We start from the raw sequence: 20,936 nt of genomic DNA, 5'->3' as shown, positions 1-20,936 counted from the left end.
ACTAGCGCTGGAATAAGACTGGAGATATACTAATGAGATAAAATATACAAATGTATTAGTATTGGTTTAAAATACATTACAAAAGTAAAATCAGGGGTATAAATAGGATAAAATATAGCCTGTCGGAGATACGGTCTAAAAAAGGAGGGAAGAGTGGTGGGATAGTAATTTTCCTCCTGTATTTCAGATAATTTGTCCGGTTGAGGTTTAGTAGTTTCTTTCCTAATTAGAAGACAAATGGTTTAGAATGTGGTGTGAAGATAGCAGGTCTGATTGAGGAGTAACCGATCTTACCTGCTGGTGAGGAAGGAAGGATGGTTAGTGGTCCTCTGTGTTGGTGTATTTTCTCGGTGGTAGAGAAAGCTAAAATATTGAAAATTGGTTAATTCCAAAATCATGTCTACAGGTAAGGGTTTGGTGGTACCACACCTACCGGGAAGAAAAAGAGGATGTTGGTAAATAGCTTTTTAGGAAGCGAGTTACTATTGTCCAAGTGGTCTTTTTGGTCCGGTGACTTGGAGAATCAAAGAAACAATATAGGTAAGGTAAAATAGGTTAGAATAAAGAACATATAATTTTATTAGGAATTGTAACTTTTAATTAAATCAATTACCTCTGGAAACAGTCCAGGGATGACTTGGAGAGAAAAGTGCTTATTATGGCACGTTCGTGGTGTAATCCATTTTAAACCGATAAAATATACAAATTTTTTAGTATCTCATTAGTATATCTCCAACCTTATTCCTGCGCTAGTGAATTATTATACATACTCAGTTCTGTTATGTTGTCATCATGGTGTATCGATGAGGGGCAAAAGTGAGGTTGATCTGGGTGGGGGAATAAAATTGTGCTGGTTTGGTCAATTGGTGCTGTGGATGAAAGGAATAATGGAGGGGGGTGTAAGGAATGTATGGAGTCCTGTATGAAACTAAATAGTGTGAGGCCATGCCCCTTGTATGTAATTAGGTTTGCTAGAATGATATATGGGAGCTGTGTGTAAGAGGGTGAGGGGAAGGGGTGGAGACGGAGATAGGAGGGGGAAGCCAGGGGAGACGGGAAGGGGGTTTCTGGAACTCACCTGGAGAGGAGGAATAGGAGAGGTTGTAGAGCTGATCTAGTGTGTCTGAAAAAAAGATGATCAGGTTAGCCAATCTATTTCATGGTTGAGACCCTCTGTCAGTGTCTGGAGGGTGTGTATCCAGAACCACTCCCGTTGTTTAAGGAGTTTAATATGGTTACCACCTCGTCTGGGTACTTGTTCGATCACCTGGAACCTGAGTTGTGATACTGCATGCCTGGCGCTGGAGAAATGATGGGATAGTGGTAACAAGGTTTTGCCGCAATGAATCGTGGATTTATGGCTGGCAATATGGTCCCTGATGTGTTGAGTAGTTTCCCCTACGAATAGTAGACAACATTGGCATTTGATTACATACACCTTAAAGTCAGATTCTCTGCAGAATGAATGAGGACAGGTATGGTGAAAGAAGCAGACGTCGCAGCAGCGGATCTCAGAGGAGATGGGTCACACCATTTGTAGAAGCCCTAATATGACAAAATGGCAGAAAACCAGAGCAGTAGAAATTCTCATAAAGTGACTCAATTTTGAATATTATAACCCTCAGTGAATTAATCTATAGGAGTAGTGACTATTTTGACTGCAAAACCACTTTCCGGAAATTAGCACGCAGTGGATGTTGGAGCGTGAAAATTGCAAATATACTATTTTATTGCCCAACACATAGTGCCCAGATTGTGCTCCAGGGGACACACACCGTAAATTAAGTGAGTTCTTCTCATTATAGTAATGCCAAATACATGGATGCTAAATGTGGTTTGGGCGCACTGCAAGGCTCAGAAGTGAGGGGGAGATTTGACTTTGGGAGAGTGGATATTGCTGGATTGGTTTATGGAAGCCATGTTGCTTTTCAAGAGCCTTTGAGACCCTAATAATGTGGAAACTTCTGTTTTTCCACTGACAGATGATAGACCTGAGTGGGGACTTGTTTATTGTAAGATGAGTGGAAGTTTTTATTGGTATTATTTTCACCTACATAACATTGTTTGGTGGCTTTTTATTCCATATTTGGGATCCAGAATGAGCAAACAGTTGGACACCACGCTGTACTGGTTAATCCTATGAGGTTTTCTATTAGACTGTGAACTGTCATTGTCTTGGTAAATCTTTCAATGTTTTTACATAACTTGCCATTTCTACAGACACTTTAAGTAGAAATGCTCAAAAATATAAAACTCAAGGATATTTTATTCAAAAATAATAATTGGTTTTATTCTTGGCAGATGACTGTGCCAGGAGATCAGAGGAACAGCTGACATCTTCAATTTTTAAATCCGATGATCTTGAGATACCACAGGATACAATTGAAGTGAATGCCATTACTCCAGATATACCATCATCCCTTCACAGCAAAGATCTGTCATCTGATTCTTTAAAACAGGTCCTGTCTTCTGATTCATTACTGACTACTAAGGAAAATCATAGTCACAAAAGAGGCATTAAGAAACAAACTGCACCTAAAGCAACAAAGCCATTTTCACGTTCAGAATATGGAAATAGTCTTCTCAAAAAGTCTTTTCTTAAACCTCAAAAAACGTACACAGCAGAGAATAGATTTTTTTGTTTCAAGCAGGGGAAATGTTTTAACCAGAAATCAGATCTTGTTAGTCACCAGAGAAGTCACACAGGGGGGAAACCATTTTCATGTTCAGAATGTTGGAAATGTTTTAAAGAGAAATCAAGGCTAACCCAACATCTGAGAACTCACACAGGGGAGAAGCCTTTTTCCTGTTCAGAATGTGGAAAATGTTTTATAAGGAAATCAAATATTATCGTACATCAGAGAACTCACACAGGGGAGAAGCCTTTTTTCTGTTCAGAATGTGGAAAATGTTTTACAGGGAAATCAGATCTGAACAAACATCAGAGAACTCACACAGGGGAGAAACCATTTTCATGTTTAGAATGTGGGAAATGTTTTGCAAAGAAGTCAAATCTTATCAAACATCAGAGCACTCACACAGGGGAGAAGCCATTTTCATGTTCAGAATGTGGGAAATGTTTTACAGAGAAATCACATCTTATCAAACATCAGAGAACTCACACAGGGGAGAAGCCTTTTTCATGTTCAGAATGTGGGAAATGTTTTACCCATGAATCAGATGTTGTAATACACCAAAGGACCCACACAGGGGAGAAGCCATTTTCATGTTCAGAATGTGTAAAATGTTTTACAAGGAAATCAAATCTTGTCAAACATCAGAGAACTCACATAAGGGATAAGCCTTTTTCATGTTCAGAATGTGAGAAATGTTTTGCAAATAAATCAAATCTTATTGCACATCAGAGAACTCAAACAGGGGAGAAGCCATTTTCATGTTCAGAATGTGGGAAATGTTTTGCAAAGAAATCAAATCTTGTCAAACATCAGAGAACTCACACAGGAAAGAAGCCTTTTTCATGTTCAGAATGTGGGAAATGTTTTAACCATGAATCAGAAGTTGTTATACACCACAGAATTCACACAGGGGAGAAGCCATTTTCATGTTCAGAATGTGGAAAATGTTTTACAAGGAAATCAGATCTTGTCAGACATCAAAGAACTCACACAGGGGAGAAGCCATTTTCATGTTCAGAATGTGGAAAATGTTTTAACCAGAAAGCGCATTTTGATAGCCACCGGAGAACCCACACGGGAAAACGCCGCAACTACACCCAACTGGTCTCTGTATAGACTAAAAAGACCCTAGCTGCCCAACTTAAAACACCACCTCGGATCTAACTCCGTAATAGGCCATTGAGGGGTTTCTTGTACCTCCCGAGGAACCAGAGGGGAGGCCACAACACACTGTCAACAAGGGGAAAGGAAAGTGTGAAGTAAGATACAAAAACTCTGGGTGAGAAACTAAAACACATTCATATAGGGCAAAGAAGTCAAGCTAAGAAGAATCAAAAATAAAAGGAATAAAAAGTATAATTTCCCAGAAACCTAATTGTTGAAGAAGGAAAAGTTGATGGAAGAGAAGGCAAACGGATGGAGAGGATAGTTTCACCTTTTTGGTGAAACTTACAAAATTCATCCTCACCCACGATTACTTTGAATTTGATAACCACATATATCTACAGGAGACTGATACAGAAATAGGAAGTATAATGGCTTAACAGTATCTTAATTTTCATGACCAAGCTTGAATGTGACTTCTTGTCCTCATGTCACATCAGGCCTCTGGCCTACTACCGTTACATTGACGATAGTTTAATCATCTGGACATAATCTGAGCAACAGCTAAAGAAGTTCCTTGAACACTTTAATCAATTTAATCCCACCATCAACTTAACACTCAACTACTTCTGTACTGAAATGAACTTTTTGGACGCCATCATTAAGTTACAGAACAATGAAATAGAGACGTCCATGTACCAGAAGCCAGTTGACCGTCCAACATCCCTTAAATGGGTCCGTTTCCATACAAAACACATAACCTCTATTGGCTACAGCCAGGCCATCTGATACAATTGGATATGTTCCAACGCTATGGACAGAGGCAAACACCTTGGTGGCCTCAGAAACACCTTTTTGAACCAGGGCTACCACCAAACAAGAATTGAAAACCAGATTGCAAGAGCCACCAGAATATCAAGGAATCATCTTCTAGATTTCAAAACTAAACAAGAAAGCAACCGGGTGCCTCTCGTAGTCACCTAAAATCCAAATCTGGAGGTGCTAATGGGAGCTGCATGGAAATTACAACAATCTATATTTCCAGACTCCCCACTTCTGTGATTTAGGCAGTCCTCTCCAACAGCTACAGGAACTTTTCCCTGCAGCCAGAAAAAATGTAAAACCTGTCTATTTATAATGACCACTGACAAGATAAAGATTCCCAACCCGCATCAGCACCACAAGATCCCAGGTGCTTTCAGCTGCATTACATCTAATATAGTGTACTTAATTATATGTACCAAATGTCCAGCTGGGGGTCTGTGTGTAGGGAAGACAGGGCAAAAATTTAGAACAAGGATGAATTCTCATCGCCACCCAATAAAAGAAAAAAGAATAGAGCTACCTGTGGCCAAACATTTTTTATCCCTGATCACAGCATCGTGGACATGAAATTACTTGTATTAAAATGTAACTTCAAATCTCAGAGAGACAAAAAAATTTGGGAGTACAATCTTATGACAATCTTTGACCTACTGTCACGGGTGTATCAGAGGTGACAGGTAGTCGCCCTGCAGTTGGTTGCAGGAGATCTCTATGTTTGGCATTACAGACATCTTAGATGAGAGGCTGTCTCTAAGACCTAGCGGCTACCTCCCTCTAGCTAATTGGCTTTCTGGCCTGGGTGTATAAATACCTGGTGTGTCTGAGAGGGAGGTGCCGGCTATATTCATTTCTACTTGTGAAGGCTTAGCAAGAGAAGTACTGCGTCATCTCTGGAGCTTGAGGCCAAGTGCACATTTGTCTAGACTTCATCTAAAGCTAAGCAATCTCCCCCCTGTTTACCCTTGTTGTCTATAGAGTTTAGTGAGATCGACTAGTGCTCATCTCCTCCCTTCCCTAGCCTTAGCCATACGCCAGGGAAAGCCAGGGTGAGGCACGTGTGCGGCAATTAGCGAGGAGCCAATATAGTGACGGTAGTTGAGACAGGGTGACCAGACTAGGAGATCTCCACTTCCCCCTTTCCCTAGTGTCTGGGCTCCCTTTCCCTCTTCCCTCTGTGTTCACTTAGTCGTTCCCACATCTGGGAAAGACTACATCTTAGTCTTTCACACACTCAGAGCAGCAATGAATGTATGTATATCGCATGTATTTATGTCTTTGTACATCAACTAAGGAATGTGCTCCTCAGACCATTTTGGGAGCATCACAATCATGGACCAGACCTCAATCACAGGACAATAAAACGTTCACACTCCTTATGTATGAGCTGTGTCAATATTTACGGCCACAACTGCTTCTCCCTCTCCAATACTGATAGTTCTGCTTCATATCACTTGTCTTATCTACTGCATTATTCCTGTGCCCTGCTGTGTATGAATATGTGACTCTTCAGATTGTGTTATAGTATGCCTGATGAAGAGACCTGAGTAGTCTTGAAAGCTTGCAATTTACCATCTTTTCAGTTAGCCATTAAAAGGTATCAACCACTGAGGGCTCTCAAATCTTAATATTTTTCTATCTACTGGCTAACACGATACAATTAGGCTGCGTGCACACGATGCAGAAATGAAGCAGAAAATTTCTGCAGCATTTCTGCATCTCCCTGGCAGAAAAAACGCATGCAGATTGTGCATGCGTTTTTCCTGCAGAATACATGCGGATTCACATGCGTATCCACATGCGTTAATGCATGTGTTTCCGCATATGGACTGACAAGCACTTTCAAGGCGATAGCATCACTTGGAAAGTGCTTGAGAACTAGGTCACACTGTATAAATCCATGCAAACGGCATGGATTTATATAGTGTGACCGTAAAAATAGAAAAATAAAGCTATACTTACCTCCGATGCTGCCGCGTGTGCTGTCGCGCTCCTTCCTGGTTCCTTCCTGGCTTGCCGGCATCTCGCGAGACAGTCTGCGGTCACATGACCGCGACGTCATCTCAGGTCCTGGAAGGAGAAGCGCTGCAGGGGCCGCCGGACAGGTGAATATAAACTTTATTTTTTATTTTATTCTTTTTTTTACAGGTACAATGGTACCCAGGTCTGGATGAGAGTCTTCTCTCCTCCAGACCTGGGTACCATCCGCACATTGAAATGCATATTATCCGCTTGTACAGATGTACAGACACGGATTCTATGCGTCTCAATGCAAGTCAATGGCGGCCATTCCGCTGCGCTTCCGCAAAATTAATGAACATGTTGCGGATTTATGAGCGCTACAGAAACGCTGCGGAAAAATCCACAGCATGTGCATTGACATTGTGGAATGCCATTGGGGACCATGGGGTGCGGATTACCATGCGTTTTTGATGCGTTTCTGCTGCGGAGACGCATGAAAAACGCATCGTGTGCACGCAGCCTAAAACATATTTTTTTCTAAAATTTTTGCTAAACTTGAGAAATGTGTTTTTTTTTCTGTCCAGGAAGTTTCATTCATGGGTTTCATTTTATCAGCTGATGGGTTTAAGATGGATCCAGGGAAGGTTTTTATGTTATGGTTTTCATCCCCATTTTGGTGAATTTTCTAAGATAAGTTCTGAATGTCCTGGGGTGGAGGTCGTCCTACAGAAACATGGGGATGTTACATAGAGTAGGTTGAAAAAAACCTAGGTCCATAAAGTTCACCCTTTGTCCACCAATTATAAATTTTTGTCACTAAATTATCTATAACCTACAATGTTATGTGTACTGAGGAAATCATCCAGCCCTTTTTTTCAAATTTGTTAGTGTTTACCATTACTACCTCTTATGGTAGAGCGTTCCACAGTATGACTGCTCTAACTGTAAAGAACCCTTTCCCGCTTGCCAGAATAGCCATTCTTCCACCTGTAATAAGTGCCCCTTAGTTCTTCGTATGGTCTATGGATGGAATAATAGAGAGGAGATGATGGCGTGCACTCTGTCACAGCTGAGGTGCTGATGTAATGGGCATGGGCTCCAATAGTTCAAATATGATTCATCGCACACTCCAGAGGTGAAGATGCAAAAATTCATTTATTAACATAAGAAATAAAGAAATAGAAGTATCAAACGAATCGTGGATGGCGACAAAACAAGACGTTTCGGCCTATTAGTTGGCCTGTTCGCTACTGTAAAAAAAGAACAGAAATTATCAGGTACATTGGCCACAGGAATTACATGAAAATAATTATAAAAAATTCCAAACAGAGTTTGACAGCAGAGTATGATGAAGGAGGGGGGTGGGGGTTGGACAGGAGTGGGGAGGGGGAGGGAGAGATAAGTAGATACTAGGGTCTATACAATATATACAGCAAACATATTTACAAAAATACCATAGAAAACCCAGTAGAGAATACGTAAGTTCCTTACTTATAAATTGGTTTGTAGACAAGTCAGACGTAAATAGAAGGCAAAGGGGGAAGATTCACAAGGGCGAGGGACTGTAATGTAAAGGGAATATCATGAGAAACACACAGGCTGCACACAGAGAGCGAGAAGTTATATGTAGATGAATACCTTGTACTTGTCCCATATACAGGTAGGGCTATTCAGGCCTGGAAAGACAGGTCAGAGTAAAATGAGGAGCAACTTAGAGATCAGTGTGCTAACAGGTTCTGCATACTAGCAGCGGACAATCCATTGATTAGCATGTCAGTACCTTAAATGAGGATAAATTTCACCTGGGTCCAGTGGGCCATGGAGATCCAGCATCCTGTGAGTGAGGGGGTAGTTAGAGGGGCGCTCCCGTGCCTTGCTGCTTCAGGCTTTGGTGTTACACTGGCCTGGGGGCCTTTTTTGGTGGCTGATTGCTGGACCGGAAGTGTGGCATCATTGGGGGCATGGCGCCGGAAGTGACAAGGTGCTGGTGCTCTCACACTGCAGAGAGATGCCAGTTGTTATGGTGATGAGGGTAAGCAGAGCGCACAATGTTCTTAGGCTAGTATGCAGTGATAACTCTGCATGATGTCACAGGGGAAAACAGTAAAAGCCTTCATTAGGAGTGTGGCAAGCTAGGGGCATCTGTGAATGCTTGGGAATTACACTGAGTAGAAAACTGAATATAACAATGAGCTGATGACAGACATGAGACATGCTAATAGGAAGTAATAATAGCACAGATATGTGACATATTGGAAATATAGCAATGTGCAGAACACATGTGGGGGTGCCAAATGGAGATGATGATATGTAAATGGGGTCAGGAGTAATTGAGACTTGCTGAATGGGGGTGATAGTACCAGAACTGATTATGGGAGAGTGGAAAATATTATATGGAGAGACCAATGATAGGGAAATAGTAATTTTGGAAGAGGTACATCTGCCGCAGAGGGTGAGGATAGGATGATGGGATGGTGATGGAGTAATAGGGGGGTATGGTGTTATCAGAGAAGAAAGAGGATATACACTATGTGGGGCATTGGTTATTGCATTATGCTAGGTGGGCACTCACCCTGTTGTACAGTAGGATTCATTGGGTCTGTGGAAAAATGAATGTATTAGTAAATCCATTCAATCTCCCTATTGAGGCCTTTGGGAGATGACGTTTGTAAGGTGTATATCCAGTGTGACGCTCGTTGTTTCAATAATTTGACATGATTCCCGCCCCTCCTTGGTCTAGCTACATGCTCTATCACTTGGAAAAGTAGTTTGGCCACTGTGTGTTTTGAAAACAGACAGCATAGTCAGAACAATAAACAACATTTTTAGAAAATAGCAAAATGCAATGGTACTCACCAGCCAAAGTTTCAAGAGAAATGCACACCAGGACGCGGCCGGCCCCCTTTTGTTAGAAGGAGGTAACACAGGTGCAGAATGCTGATGAGCAATCGCCCTCCTGGTGAGCATTTCTCTTGAAACTTTGGCTGGTGAGTACTATTGCCTTTTACTATTTTCTAAAAATTCTGTCTATTGTTCTGGCTATGCTGTCTGTTTTTAATGTTAGAGTAGGGACTCGCAAAACCGTGAGGACCCTTGACGATGGGTTGCGATCTTACGTATTTTGGCCAAAATATTAACTAATACCTCATCTGATATTTTTTGCACTTTTTTTTATCTGCCAGGGCACGGCCAGGGCCAGTAATGGCGACCTTGTGAGTTGGGGCTTCGCAACTCTGCGATGCACGGATAGGGTGCCGAGCATCCCGCCTAGTCGAATAGTAGGGGCGTGTAATAGGATGCTGGCTAGGCACGGTGCCGCGAGTGTGTGAATTGCACCCTACTGCAAGTTTCATCTGTGTGCAGTTTTAGTGCTAGGCAATCGCCCCTCCAGTGAGAGTGGATGAGGGCAATTGTTCATCAGCATTCTGCACCTGTGTTACCTCCTTCTAACAAAAGGGGGCCGGCCGTGTCCTGGTGTGCATTTCTCTTGAAACTTTGGCTGGTGAGTGCTATTGCCACTGTGTGTTTTGCTTTGGAGAAGTGGTCTGGGAGTGGTAACCAATGTTTAGCACAGCGAATGGTAGATTTGTGGCTTGCTATACGATCTCTTATGTGTTATGTGGTCTTGCCTACATAAAGTAGGCCACATGGACAATTTACAACGTAAATTACGAAATTGGAGTCACAGGTAAAATAACCCTTAATGGTTTCAAATTTGATAATGTTTGAAAAGGCATCACAGCTGAGACAGGGGAAGGAGTAAACGTTGATATGGAGTGGTATGTGAGCTGCCTATGTCGGCTCTAATGACTTTATCTTTAATGTTGGGGGCACGCTTCATGCACATTATGGCTGGATTTGAAAAGGCAGAAATCTCGGGGTAGGCCCTAGTGAGAAGGGGCAAATGTTTTTTAATGGTAGTATGGACTTTTGACATCAGGGGGTGATATGTGTGAACAAAATGGACATGTTCAACATTAGAGGTAGGAGGGGGTGAGGGTTCCTCTCTGTTCTAGCGCTCTGGTTCTTTCTATATCAAGAAGTTTGGTGGGATAGCTCCTCTCCTGGAATTTCTGTGACATGGTTTGCAGGCGTTGGGATTGGAGGTCATGATTGGTGACAATGTGGATGACTCTGTGGAATTGAGAGCGAGGGAGGCTATTCTTGGTAGTTCTAGGGTGACAGCTAGAATAGTGTAACAGACTTATATTACAGCCAGTTGGTTTGGAAAATAGGCCGGTCATGAGATTACCATTTTCATCTTTTACAACTAGGGTGTCCAGGAAGGAGATTTGTTTTAGGTCATGATTGAGTGTAAATTACAGCTCTGTTCTAATGGAATTGAGCGAGTTGAAAAGCAATTGAGTGTCTCAACTGGTCCCTGCCAGATGCAAAAAATATCGATGTAGCGACAAGAGTTCATGAGTATAGACAAATTCTTCCTCACACCTATGCATATACGTATTTGCATAGGCCGCCACCACATTGATGCCCATCACAGTTCCCCCTCCTGTACGTAGTAGTCATCTCCAAACATGAAGAAATTTTCGTGGAGTACTAATGAGAGGAGTTCAAGGCAGAAATCAACAGTTAGATGAGAGGTTGGACTGTAAAAGGAGGTGCGAAGAGGTTTCCAGACCTCTAGTGTGGGTGATGGATGTATACAGGCTATTAACATCCAGTGTGACCAATAAACTGTGTGTGGGAATGCCTGAAATGTTCATGATGATGCTTAGGAATTGACTTGTATCGAGCAAAAAAGCTTGTGTATTCTGGACTACTGGTGTTAGAATTTTTTCAAGGTATATTGTTAGGGGTGACAAGATAGTGTCAGTGGAGGCCACAATTGGTCGGCTAGGTGGTTTCGTCAGTGATTTGTGGATTTTTGGTATAATGTAGAACACCAGGGTTGTCGGGTGGGGGTTGGTCAGAAATGTCACAGTCTTAGAATCTATAGTATTTATATCATGATGTCGATTGAGAACCTCTCGGATTTTATAGCAGATAGTGCTGGTGGGATCATGGCTAATCTTCCTATATGTAGTTGTGTTGAATAATTGGCGATTAATTTCTTCAACATAGAATGTCCGGTCCATGATAACCGTAGCTCCCCCCTTGTCAGACGGCTTGATTACTATGTGTTTATTGTTCTGCATGGCGCTGGGGGCCCTTTTTTCCTCACCAGAAATATTTTGATGTGTGGGGAAGAAGCCTAGGTGTTGCTGATGCAATAGGCTCTTGATGTCCCTATGTATCAAGGCTATCATGGTCTCTGCTGCGTGATTCGTATGTGGAGGATTAAAGGAAATTGTATTGCATAAACCTAGAGCTGCTATGGAGAGTTCCAGGGCAGGGACGCCCCCTGGTGGAGGCACCCTGTTCACGGAGGTCTCCTTTTACTCTGACCTGTCTTTCCAGGCCTCAATAGCCCTACCTGTATATGGGACAAGTACAAGGTATTTATCTACATATAACTTCTTCCTCTCTGTGTGAAGCCTGTTTCTCATCATATTCCCTTTACATTACAGTCCCTCACCCTTGTGGATCTTCCCTCTTTGCCTTCTATTTAAGTTTGACTTGCCTACAAACCAATTTACAATTAAGGAAATTGCGTATTCTCTACCGGACTTTCTATGGTAATTTTGTAGATATGCTGTAAATATGTTTGCTGTATATATTGTATAGACCCTAGTATCTACCTATCTCCCCCTCCCCACTCCTGTCCAACCCCCACTCCCCTCCTTCATCATACCCTGCTGTCAAACTCTGTTTGGAATTTTTTATAATTATTTTCATGTAATTCCTGTGGCCAATGTACCTGATAATTTCTGTTCATTTTTACAGTAGCGACCAAAATGATTAAGGCCAACTAATAGGCCGAAATGTCTTGTATTGTCGCCATCCACAATTGGTTTGATACTTCTATTTCTTTATTTCTTATATTAATAAATTAATTTTTGCATCTTCACCTCCCGAGTGTGCGATTAATCATATTTGAACTATGGATGGAATAAGTCAGCTAGAGATAGTCACCATCGTGCTCTCCAGAAACCCCAAAGCATCACCTAAGAATAAGAGTAAATCATCAGCATACAATGCCGCCTTCTCTTCCTTGGTCCATATTTAAATCTCAGACATTTCAGAAGTTCAATTGCTATTGCAAACAATAAGGGAGACAGGGGGCTCTCTTGACTTGTATCTCTGTGCAACAAAAAATGATTAGCCATAGAGCCACTCGCTCCTATTTTGGCCTTAGGGTCCAAATAAAGCAATTGCACCCATTTTATAAATTTGTCACCAAAATCCATCTGCTGCAATGTAGCCCACAAATATGGCCATCCTACACTGTCAAAGGCCTTAGCTGTGTCCAAACAGAGGATCCCCCTATGACCAATATTATCAGCCCTTGCTTGCATATTAATATAAAGCCTTCTGAAATTGATCACAGTGGACTTATTGGGCATAAATCCATACTGATCGGGGTGTATTATTGAGATTACTTTTGAGAGTCTGTTAGGAAGAAGTTTGACGTCTAGTGTTAAAAGAGAGATGGGTCTATAGTATGCGAGCAAGCTGGGGGCCTTGCCTTGTTTAGGTCATACCATAATTATGGCTTTCTGCATGGCAATGATCCCCTCAAAACATGAATAGCATACCTCGAATAGCAGTGGTAGTAATACTTCCTTATATCTTATATACAGTGCCTACAAGTAGTATTCAACCCCCTGCAGATTTAGCTGGTTGACACATGCGGAATTAACTTGGCATTGTGACATTTGTACTGTAGATCAGCCTGGAAGTGGGAAATGCACTGCAGCAAATTTTGTTTTTGTTTTTTTTGTTTTTTTAAAACGTTAAAAGTTAATTCAGAGTGTCATTTATTATTCAACCCCTCAAATCACAAGAATTCAGTTTGGTCCCCCTAAAGTATTAAGAAGTAGTTCAGGCACCAAGAATAATAAGCTTCACATGTGTGGATTAAAGATCTCTTTTGCCAGCCTTTTCTGACTATTTAAGACCCTCCCCAAACTTGTGAACAGCACTCAGACATGGTCAACATGGGAAAGACAAAGGAGCATTCCAAGGCCATCAGAGACAAGATCGTGGAGGGTCACAAGGCTGGCAAGGGGTACAAAACCCTTTCCAAGGAGTTGGGCCTACCTGTCTCCACTGTTGGGAGCATCATCCGTAAGTGGAAGGCTTATGGAACTACTGTTAGCCTTCCACGGCCAGGACAGCCTTTGAAAGTGTCCTCCCGTGCCGAGGCCAGGCTTGTCCGAAGAGTCAAGGCTAACCCCATGACAACAAGGAAGGAGCTCCGGGAAGATCTCATGGCAGTGGGGACATTGGTTTCAGTCAATACCATAAGTAACGTACTCCACCGCAATGGTCTCCGTTCCAGACGAGCCCGTAAGGTACCTTTACTTTCAAAGCGTCATGTCAAGGCTCGTCTACAGTTTGCTCATGATCACTTGGAGGACTCTGAGACAGACTGGTTCAAGGTTCTATGGTCTGATGAGACCAAGATCGAGATCTTTGGTGCCAACCACACACGTGACGTTTGGAGACTGGATGGCACTGCATACGACCCCAAGAATACCATCCCTACAGTCAAGCATGGTGGTGGCAGCATCATGCTGTGGGGCTGTTTCTCTGCCAAGGGGCCTGGCCATCTGGTCCGCATCCATGGGAAGATGGATAGCACGGCCTACCTGGAGATTTTGGCCAAGAACCTCCGCTCCTCCATCAAGGATCTTAAGATGGGTCGTAATTTCATCTTCCAACAAGACAACGACCCAAAGCACACAGCCAAGAAAACCAAGGCCTGGTTCAATAGGGAAAAAGTCAAGGTGTTGGAGTGGCCTAGTCAGTCTCCTGACCTTAACCCAATTGAAAACTTGTGGAAGGAGCTCAAGAATAAAGTCTACATGAGACACCCAAAGAACCTAGATAACTTGGAGAAGATCTGCATGGAGGAGTGGGCCAAGATAACTCCACAGACCTGTGCCGGCCTGATCAGGTCTTATAAAAGACGATTATTAGCTGTAATTGCAAACAAGGGTTATTCCACAAAATATTAAACATAGGGGTTGTATAATAATTGACCCACACTTTTATGTTTAAAATTTAATAAAATTCAACTGAGCAACATAACTTTTTGGTTTGTAAGATTTATGCTTCTGTTCATAAAACCTACTCTCGTTTGCAGTTTGAAGGCTCTAACTTACTTGCATCTTATCAAACCAACTAAATCTGCAGGGGGTTGAATACTACTTGTAGGCACTGTACTTCCACTGGAAGACCATCTATTCCCAGTACTTTATCGTTGGCCATTGAGCTCAGTTCCCATTCTAAATCTTGTATATCAAGTGATTCATCTAATAAATTCTGAGAGTCTAAGAAAAGGACCGGAAGCTTTAGAAACCGCTTCTTCCTTCCTGCATCTCCCAACTCCTGAAACACCATTTTATCCTGCTGCTTAGTATGGTATTTAGCTGCTGAGATTTATTTTTGAAATATTCGTCTAAGGTGGGCCTTCATGGCTTCCCATACATAGAAAATAGAAGTTGTATTTTTATTAATCACAAGGTTCTCTATTTTCCTTCAATTTTCCCTTAAAAGTCTATAACTTGCATCCAAAAGGGGTTTAATTTCCCTGTGGGTCAGGGGCGTGGCCGCCCCGGATGTGCGGCAGAAGAAGGGGTTTCTCAATATAAAATAATACAGAGAATAGCTAATTTACATAGCTCTCGGGGACTAATCTCAATAATTTATAACATTGTTCTGGATAAGATATTGACAAATCATCCTATATGTTCAAAGGAAAAATGCCCTATAGAAGAAAACCATTGGCTAAATATATTGGAAAGAATCCCACAATTATCTTTAAGCGAATCCCACAGATTGTCTCATATACAGTACAGACCAAAAGTTTGGACACACCTTCTCATTTTAAGATTTTTCTGTATTTTCATGACTATGAAAATTGTACATTCACACTGAAGACATCAAAACTATGAATTATTATTAATGCAGAGCTTTCACTACTAGTATATATACTACGATATGTTGAAGATCTGACTATTGATGAGCACGGCAAAATAGCGGTGGCACGTATGTTATATATGGCGAGGAAGTTAACAGGCCAAAAATGGATAACAGACCAGGAGCCTATGAGGTTAGAATTTATAGACAAAGTTAATTGGATTGTAAATATGGAAAAAGGTATATACCTAAACAGAGACTCTCTCTATATTTGATAAATTATGGAATTTATGGATTGATAGCTCCGGCTTTGGGGTCTAGGGAATTGCAGAGATTCCGCATAGGTCTCTTTTGACTCCACGTTTTATGTGAAGACTTCCCCAAGAATAAACAAGCATTTTCATATTATTTTCATAAACTATAAAAAGCTAAAATGTTTGTTATTGTGACCCAGCATACTGCTATCTAAGCTGGAAAAGAATTTATTTTTTTTGCAGAACCAAGAAACATAAACACTACATGTGAAATGTTTGTTACTGTTGGGGTGGTAGAGGACTGCGTTCCTCTAATGTTTGTTATGTTGATGTTTTTTGGAAAACTTTATAAAAATTAATAAAAAAAACATTTGATTTAAATAAAATGATGCTGATGGCTTCCTAGATCCCTGATATCTTATTGGATGAATCCACCTTTTCTGCCTTCTGAATGTGCTCATATGGCTCATGGCTCATGCCACTAGAGCATAACATTCGCCTCCATATGAAAAATGTTCTAATTACTTTGTGTAATTGTGAAAGCTCTTTTCTATAGAATTTACAATCTGAAGGATTCACCTACCCCCCTGGGATTAGTAGACGCTGACCATTACCTGCCCAGATCTGTAAACCACAAAGCCAAATGACAGTGTACGTAGAATGTGCTGACAAGTTAGAAAATAAGTTGAAGAGAAAGTGGAGGGTAATGATGCTGTTGGCTTCCTAGTTCCCTGATATCTTATTGGATGAATCTACCTTCTCTCCCTTCTGTGCTGCTGAATGTGCTCATATGGTCCCTACAAGACCAGGTCCAGTCTTGTGAATTTCTGTACAATAACAACAGTTTCCACCTATACTGACATCTCAGTTTCTTTTAAACCAACTAACTTCAAACAGGATTGGGATAAACTGCATAAAATACATCACACCTGTGCCATGATATATCTCTAAGCTGTGCGTGGCTGATGGCTGTAATATACTTTTATTCATGCCTGCAGGAGATGTTGGCATGGCTCGAGTCCTGGTTATTATTATTATTTATTATTATAGCGCCATTTATTCCATGGCGCTTTACATGTGAAAAAGGGGTATAATACAAGAACAAGTACAACAATCTTGAACACAATGTGACAGCGACTGGTACAGGAGGAGCGAGGACCCTGCCCGCGAGGGCTCACAATCTACAAGGGATGGGTGAGGATACAGTAGGTGATGGTAGAGCTGGTCGTGCAGCAGTATGGTGAAGCGGTGGTTACTGCAGGTTGTAGGCTTGTCGGAAGAGGTGAGTCTTCAGGTTCCTTTTGAAGGTTTCCACGGTAGGCGAGAGTCTGATACGTTGGGGTAGAGAGTTCCAGAGTAGGGGGGAAGCACGGGAGAAATCTTGTATGTGATTGTGGGAGGAGGAGATAAGAGGGGAGTAGAGAAGGAGATCTCGTGAGGATCGGAGGTTGCGTGCGGGTATGTAACGGGAGACTAGGTCAGAGATATATGGAGGAGACAGGTTGTGAATGGCTTTGTATGTCATGGTTAGGGTTTTGAACTGGAGTCTCTGAGCAATGGGGAGCCAGTGAAGAGATTGACAGAGAGGAGAGGCCGGGGAATAGCGGGTTGACAGGTGGATTAGTCGGGCAGCAGACTTTAGGATAGATTGGAGGGGTGCGAGAGTGTTAGAGGGGAGGCCACAGAGCAGGAGGTTGCAGTAGTCAAGGCGGGAGATGATGAGGGCGTGCACTAGTGTTTTTGCAGATTCATGGTTGAGGAATGTGCGGATCCGGGAGATATTTTTGAGTTGGAGTCGGCAGGAAGTGGAAAGGGCTTGGATATGTGGTTTGAAGGAGAGTTCAGAGTCCAGGGTTACCCCAAGGCAGCGAGCTTGAGGGACTGGGGAGAGTGGGCAGCCATTGACATTGATAGATAGGTCAGTTGGGGGGGTTGAATGAGATGGCGGAAAGATGAATTCTGTTTTGTCCATGTTAAGTTTTAGAAATCTGGCAGAGAAGAAGGATGAAATAGCAGACAGACATTGTGGGATTTTGGTTAGTAAGGAGGTGATATCGGGTCCAGAGAGGTAGATCTGTGTATCATCAGCATAGAGGTGATAATGAAAGCCATGAGATTCTACGAGCTGTCCCAGGCCTAAGGTGTAGATGGAGAAGAGCAGTGGTCCTAGAACTGAACCTTGGGGGACACCGACAGATAGGGGGCGAGATGAGGAGGTGGTGTGTGAGACACTGAATGTCCTGTCTGTTATGTATGAGGAGATCCAGGATAGGGCCAAGTCTGTGATGCCGAGAGATGAGAGGGTCTGTAGTAAGAGGGAATGGTCCACTGTGTCAAAGGCAGATGACCGGTCTAGGAGGAGGAGGAGGACAGAGTAGTGTCGCTTAGATTTGGTGGCTAGTAGGTCGTTGGTGACTTTAGTCAGTGCAGTTTCAGTAGAATGGTGTGGTCGGAAACCAGATTGTAGGCGTTCGAAGAGGGAGCAGGAGGAGAGGTGGGAGGACAGCTCAGAGTGGACATGTTGTTCCAGTAGTTTTGAGGCATAGGGGAGAAGTGATATGGGGCGATAGCTAGACACAGAGGATGGGTCAAGGGAGTGCTTTTTGAGGATGGGTGTGATTGAGGCATGTTTGAAGCATGAGGGGAAGACACCAGTTGTTAGTGACAGGTTGAAGAGGTGGGCTAGGGTTGGGATGAAGATAGTGGTAAGGTTTGGGATGAGGTGGGACGGGATTGGGTCAAGTTTACAGGTGGTGAGGTGTGATTTGGAGAGTAGAGAGGAAAGTTGATCTTCAGAAATGGTGGAGAAGGTGGTTTTGGAGGAAGAGGGTTGAGTAGGTGTGGGGAGGGGCTGTGGGGGCTTTAGGCAAAAGCTTTGTCTGATGGTGTCAATCTTCTGCTTGAAGAATGAAGCAAAGTAAATAGCTGAAATAAGAGGAGAGGGAGGAAGCACTGGGGGACGGAGGAGAGAATTGAAGGTGTTGAATAGTTGTTTGGGGTTGTGAGACAGGGAGGATATGACAGATGCGAAGTATGTTTGTTTTGCTGCAGTGAGTGTGGACTTGAAGGTAGTGAGGGACTGTTTAAATGCTATGAAGTGCTCATTGGAGTGTGACCTTTTCCATCTACGCTCAGCAACCCTGGAGGCCCGTCGCAGTTGTTTAGTTAGGCTGGTGTGCCAGGGTTGTCTGTTGATTGTGCTAGCCTTGGTATGTGTGAGGGGGACGACCGAATCGAGAGCTGAAGAGGCTATGGTGTTGTATAAAGTGGCAGCAACATCTGCATCATGTAAGGAACTAATGTCTGTAAGAGGGAGGAGGTATTCAGAGAGTGAGTGTAGGTCAAGGTGTTTGAGATTTCTGCGAGGGTATGCAAGTTTGTGGAGTGGGGATTGTTGCCCTTGGGAGGAGAGAGAAGAGAATGTGAGTAGGTTGTAGTCAGAAAGAGGGAGAGGTGAGTTAGAGAGGTTAAATAGGGAACAGAGGCGGGTGAAGATGAGGTCCAGTGTGTGGCCGTCTTTGTGGGTGGGTGTGGAAGACCACTGAGTAAGACCGAAGGAGGAAGTAAGGGATGGAAGCTTAGAGGCAGCTGAGATGAAAGTATCAATGGGGATGTTAAAGTCGCCCATGAGGATAGTGGGGATGTCAACGGAGAGGAAATGAAGTAGCCAAGTGATGAAGTGGTCAAAGAAAGTGGTGGTTGATCCTGGCGGGCGGTAGATGACAGCCAGTTGGAGGTTGGAGAGGGAGTAGATACGCACGCAGTGCACTTCAAAAGAGGGGAGAGTAATTGAGGGCGGCAGTGGGATATGGGTGAAGGAGCAGTTATCTGAGAGGAGGATATGGGAGAGGTGGAATCTGCCATACGAAAGTGCAGCAGGAGAGGCCGTGTCAGGGGGGGTGAGCCAGGTTTCAGTGATGCCGAGGAAGGAAAGCTTGTTAGTGATGAAGAGATCGTGAATGTAGGAAAGTTTGTTGCAGATGGAGCGAGCGTTCCATAGAGCTCCTGTTAGGGGGACTGGGGAAGCAGGGGCTTGGCGGATGGGTATAAGGTTAGAAGGGTTACGAGAGTTTGGGATAGATCGTGGGTAGGAAGTGGAAGTGACAGTAGGGATGTGGTGAGGAGGGCCGGGATGTGGTGAGGAGGGCCGGGATGTGGAGAGATGTTGCCGGCAGTAAGGAGGAGCAGAGAAAGCGTTAGTAGGTGGGAGCAGGAGAGGGCATGAGGTGGCTGTCTGTGTTTGGAGACAAAGGATTGTATGTTGAGGAATAGCTCTGAGGAGGAGGTGAGATGGGTGGGGAGAATGGAGGGAGAGATGAAGAGTTCATTACTAGGTGTAGGGATTAGGGGTGGTTGTAAGAAGTGAAGGATTAAGGGGGTGAGAGTGAAAACATAGACAAACTTTGTTTACTGGGACTTAGTATCCAGTTACCTTCAGGTTCAATTCAGGATTAATTCAAATTTCAGACACTTTAGCTAATGGACACTTAAGGTGATGGACACAGACTAAAGTCTTTCATGGATTCCCTGTGGTTTCAAGTGGTTTCATGGATTCACTCCACGTCATAAATTCCATTATGTTTTCAGTCCTAAGGAATTCAGATTACTGCACAATCTCTCCTGAAATGGGGACACTAATACTTTCTCTACTCTTCTGGTCAGGACTGCACTATTATAAAAAATTCTCTTTAAATGTCAAATATTTCTGACAGAAAATATTGGCCCTTACGATTCGGGCAGCACAGGCAGCACGGTGGCTCTGTGGTTAGCACTGCAGCCTTGCTACTGGGGTCCTGGGTTCAAATCCCACCAAGGACAACATCTGCAAGGAGTTTGTATGTTCTTCCCAAGTTTGCACGGGTTTCCTCCAGGTTCTCTGTTTTCCTCCCACACTCCAAAGACATACTGATAGGGAATTTAGATTGTGAGCCCCAATGGGGACAGCCATGATAATGTATGTAAAGTGCTGCGGAATACAAGGATATGCCTTCCACACGCGCGGCTCCGCTCCGTACACCTCGTACACGCGCGGCTCCGCTCCGTACGCCTCTTACACGCGCGGCTCCGCTCCGTACGCCTCGTACACGCTCGGCTCCGCTCCGTACGCCTCGTACACGCGCGGCTCCGCTCCGTACGCCTCGAACACGCGCGGCTCCGCTCCGTACGCCTCGTA

The 20,936-nt window shown here is 43.2% G+C and overlaps 2 protein-coding genes across 3 annotated transcripts in view; both read left to right on the top strand.

Annotated features, from left to right (window-relative positions):
• The window catches only part of LOC141198593 (uncharacterized), a 259,680-nt gene that overhangs the window by 22,342 nt on the left and 216,402 nt on the right, over positions 1–20,936 (top strand). The window lies entirely within an intron of this gene.
• The window catches only part of LOC141198599 (uncharacterized), a 127,354-nt gene that overhangs the window by 10,467 nt on the left and 95,951 nt on the right, over positions 1–20,936 (top strand). The window contains exon 4 of the mRNA XM_073663023.1: positions 2,302–3,680. Coding sequence (XP_073519124.1) covers positions 2,302–3,680 — 1,379 coding nt within the window. The remainder of the gene's footprint in view (positions 1–2,301; positions 3,681–20,936) is intronic.

This window comes from Phyllobates terribilis, unplaced genomic scaffold (assembly GCF_046119375.1).
Source record: "Phyllobates terribilis strain yellow unplaced genomic scaffold, ASM4611937v1 Scaffold_98__1_contigs__length_5973952, whole genome shotgun sequence".
Lineage (NCBI taxonomy): Eukaryota > Metazoa > Chordata > Amphibia > Anura > Dendrobatidae > Phyllobates > Phyllobates terribilis.
Note: the sequence above shows the minus strand (reverse complement) of the source record. Positions and strands in the feature narration are given on the sequence as shown.